The following is a 3,077-nucleotide window of genomic DNA, read 5'->3' as shown; positions in this document are numbered from 1 at the left end:
TCCTTTTTTCTGTCCACGAAAAGAAGAGCTGTAAGGAAATTTTATTTTTATGGTTACAAACTACGCACAAGGACAAAATTATTTTCACTGCCAAAACCAGTTTTAATTTGTCCACCTTTATGTTCCCTCATTTTCTTTTCACCTGGAGTTTCTCATTGCCTGTGGCAACCATTTGCAAAACATGAACTCGTTATGGAAATAGACTGACTTACTTAAAGAATTTTGGTATATGTTCAAGGTTGTTTTCTTCCATGTATCGTCTTCGAGATCTCTGGAGTTCCTCTACTCTTTGCTTCTCTGCTGCTGCAGCTTCTAAATTTCCTTCTTCCAAAAATCTAAGCAGAAAACAGTTACTCTTTAAATATATCATCCTCTTTTCTAATAAGAAAAATGATCTAACTTGCAAACAATTACATTCTGCTTGCTGTGAACATAAACAGTAGCACTCTGATAATGTCCCCTCATCCCTGGCCATCAATTAACATACTTTCTGTGTATGTGAGCTGAATTATTGCATACAGCAATATAATGGTAGGAGTGAAAGATGAGTGGTTTGGCCTTGAAGACTTTTCTGTGCTGTCTAGAGTTCTACAACTTGAAATTTTCAGGACGACTGGAGCCCAGGGTTAGAACAGCATGAAGTCCAAGGCTGTGCTCCTTTTCCATATTATCAAAAAGTACTTGTTAAGGTCACAGAATAGAGGATGGTAACTGGCTGTTCTCCATCTAGTTTTAGAACAGATTGAGAGGAAGGGAGTTTACCCATTTTATTGGAAAAGGTAAAACTGATGAAAAAGAAAAGGGAACAGTTGTGGAAAATTACAAAAGACCACGGAAAAGACATGAATAGTCAATGAAATTCAGAAAGGGAATACTGAAATAGAATTGAGAAAGAAAAAGAGAACCCAATGGTGATTTGCAAATATTTAAATTTCAAAATCAGAGCAAAGAACAGGGATACAATTTGATACACACTGTGCAGGAAGCTTATTGATAAATTTGAATGTTAAACAATGAGACTGCATGTTCTAGAGAGAGAGAGAGGGAAGAGAACTGAACAGTAGAACACTCAATGCCGGGAACATTTTGGCAGAAGACAAATAAAGCCACAAATACACTAGAAACAGAAAATGATCTTAGATGGAATCTGCATGGCATATAAAGATTTTGGAAAAAGTAAAATTAATTTTATAGGAGTAGACAATATGAGTACAGAACTACATAAGAATAAAAAAAAAAAATGAGAATCAGAAGGTATTAAAGGTACTACATTTTGAGTACATCTCACACCCTGTGGGATCTAAACCATATGAGGCAAACTCCAGACTTTGACGCAAAGCATTTCTAGGTGTCGCTGTAACTTATTCTCTTATTCTTCTGTTTAAAAAATACTCCATGCTATAGTGTAATAGCAGTAAAAAAGTATAAATGTAGGGTGAGGAGTGATTCTATATTTAGTGGAGATAGAATTTATGAATTTGCAGACCTTTGTAAATTTAGGGGTGATGGGGGAACCTTTTTGTTAAAAAATATCCGTGTTGTCTTCCGTGGAGTACTTTTTAGTGAGTTAACCTGTTATGATCATTCTATGGCTGATGTTTTATCTAGGGCAGAAAATTCACAAATACTGCTGAGTATATAAGGGAATGAATAAATAAATAATGGTGGTGAAAATAAGTCTCGATGACATGTATAGTGACACCTGTAGTGATGCCATGATCTAGTGTCCATTTTAAATACCACTGCCAAGCTCACCTCTGATCTGGCCGGAATCGGGCGTCTGTTGGTGGAAGAAGATCTTTTAGTACAGGATCTAACTCATTGAGCTCAATGGCAAACCTTGTGAAACCGTAGTAGAGCTCGTAGTTGGTAGGCATGGAACCTGGAATCAGGCCGATGAACCACAGTGAGAGGCAAAGAGGTTTAAGACACTTAACTGACAGAATATATATTTAATAAATTCCAGCCTTCAAAATAAAACTTGGCACATGTAATAGTCTTCACTGACTAAATCACGCTATAATTTTTCTCTCAAATATTCAGTTGGGTAACTAACTGCTAGGGTGATTAGCTATTATCATTAAGATTTCATCAGAAACACAAAAAGATGCAGATCTATGTTAATATTTATTGGCACCTTCAACTAAACTCAAAAATAGGATCCCTGCATGCTTTGCTCATTGATACATTCCTAGCTCCTAGAGCAAACACTGATGCATAGTCAGTACTCAGTAAATAACTGCAGAATGAATTAACTAACCACTCTACCAGTAGGAAGTTTAAATACACACTGAGGTCTCTTAGGAAACCAATGACTAATTTTAAAGTTAGAACTTAACTGACAAAATTCTAATGAAAATAAATGTCATGTGGAGGCTTGCTCCATTTGCACTTGATATTAAATTATATGCTAGTGTATTATTACCAGAACTCTCTTGATGTGTTTTAGTAAATTGCAGCTTTTTGCTGATCAAGTGAAGAGATCACTTATTCTGATAAATTATTGAATTTGTGGATTACAGATGTTTGCGGGCTTTCTTTTGTTTTAGAGAGACAGAATAAATAACATGAGTAAGGACTTGAATTTGTGTATTTCAATTATCTAAACTCTTTAATAAATATGTCTAGCTTTTGAAATGTAGGCATTACATTTAGAGTGATTTTACATGAAGCCTAATCTCTGACCACTTATCAAATTTTATAACCCCTTATTATCAAATATGGGGACTTATATTAACTTATATGTTAAGTATAAATATAATTACAATTGGCTTAGCATCTAGGTTTTTAATCTCATTAGGATGATCTGACATTTCCTTCCTTCTGTCACTCATGGCGCCCTCCTTAGGCAAGAAACAATGCGGGTCTCACCTGGTCTCCAGATGCACTTTGCAGAAGGGGCCACTCCGCAGTAGAGTCCTTCATGCCACTTCCCAAACAGCCGGTGCACCACCTTCCCCTCCTGATCCATCACGACCCCCTGGACTTCATTCACGTTAGAATTCCAATAATTCACCTGGGAAAACCAACCCCCGCTTAAAACACTCAATCTCTTTAATAACACCAATCCCTGTAAT

At 36.2% G+C, this 3,077-nt stretch overlaps 1 protein-coding gene across 1 annotated transcript in view; it reads right to left on the bottom strand.

Moving 5' to 3' along the window:
- The window catches only part of OSBPL6 (oxysterol binding protein like 6), a 182,973-nt gene that overhangs the window by 1,640 nt on the left and 178,256 nt on the right, over nucleotides 1-3,077 (bottom strand). Inside the window, exons 21-23 of the mRNA XM_006921239.3 lie at nucleotides 2,872-3,016; nucleotides 1,756-1,882; nucleotides 213-335 (exon numbers count right to left, since the gene is read on the bottom strand). Coding sequence (XP_006921301.1) covers nucleotides 213-335; nucleotides 1,756-1,882; nucleotides 2,872-3,016 — 395 coding nt within the window. The remainder of the gene's footprint in view (nucleotides 1-212; nucleotides 336-1,755; nucleotides 1,883-2,871; nucleotides 3,017-3,077) is intronic.

Source organism: Pteropus alecto, unplaced genomic scaffold (genome assembly GCF_000325575.1).
Source record: "Pteropus alecto unplaced genomic scaffold, ASM32557v1 scaffold3, whole genome shotgun sequence".
NCBI classification, from domain to species: domain Eukaryota; kingdom Metazoa; phylum Chordata; class Mammalia; order Chiroptera; family Pteropodidae; genus Pteropus; species Pteropus alecto.
Note: the sequence above shows the minus strand (reverse complement) of the source record. Positions and strands in the feature narration are given on the sequence as shown.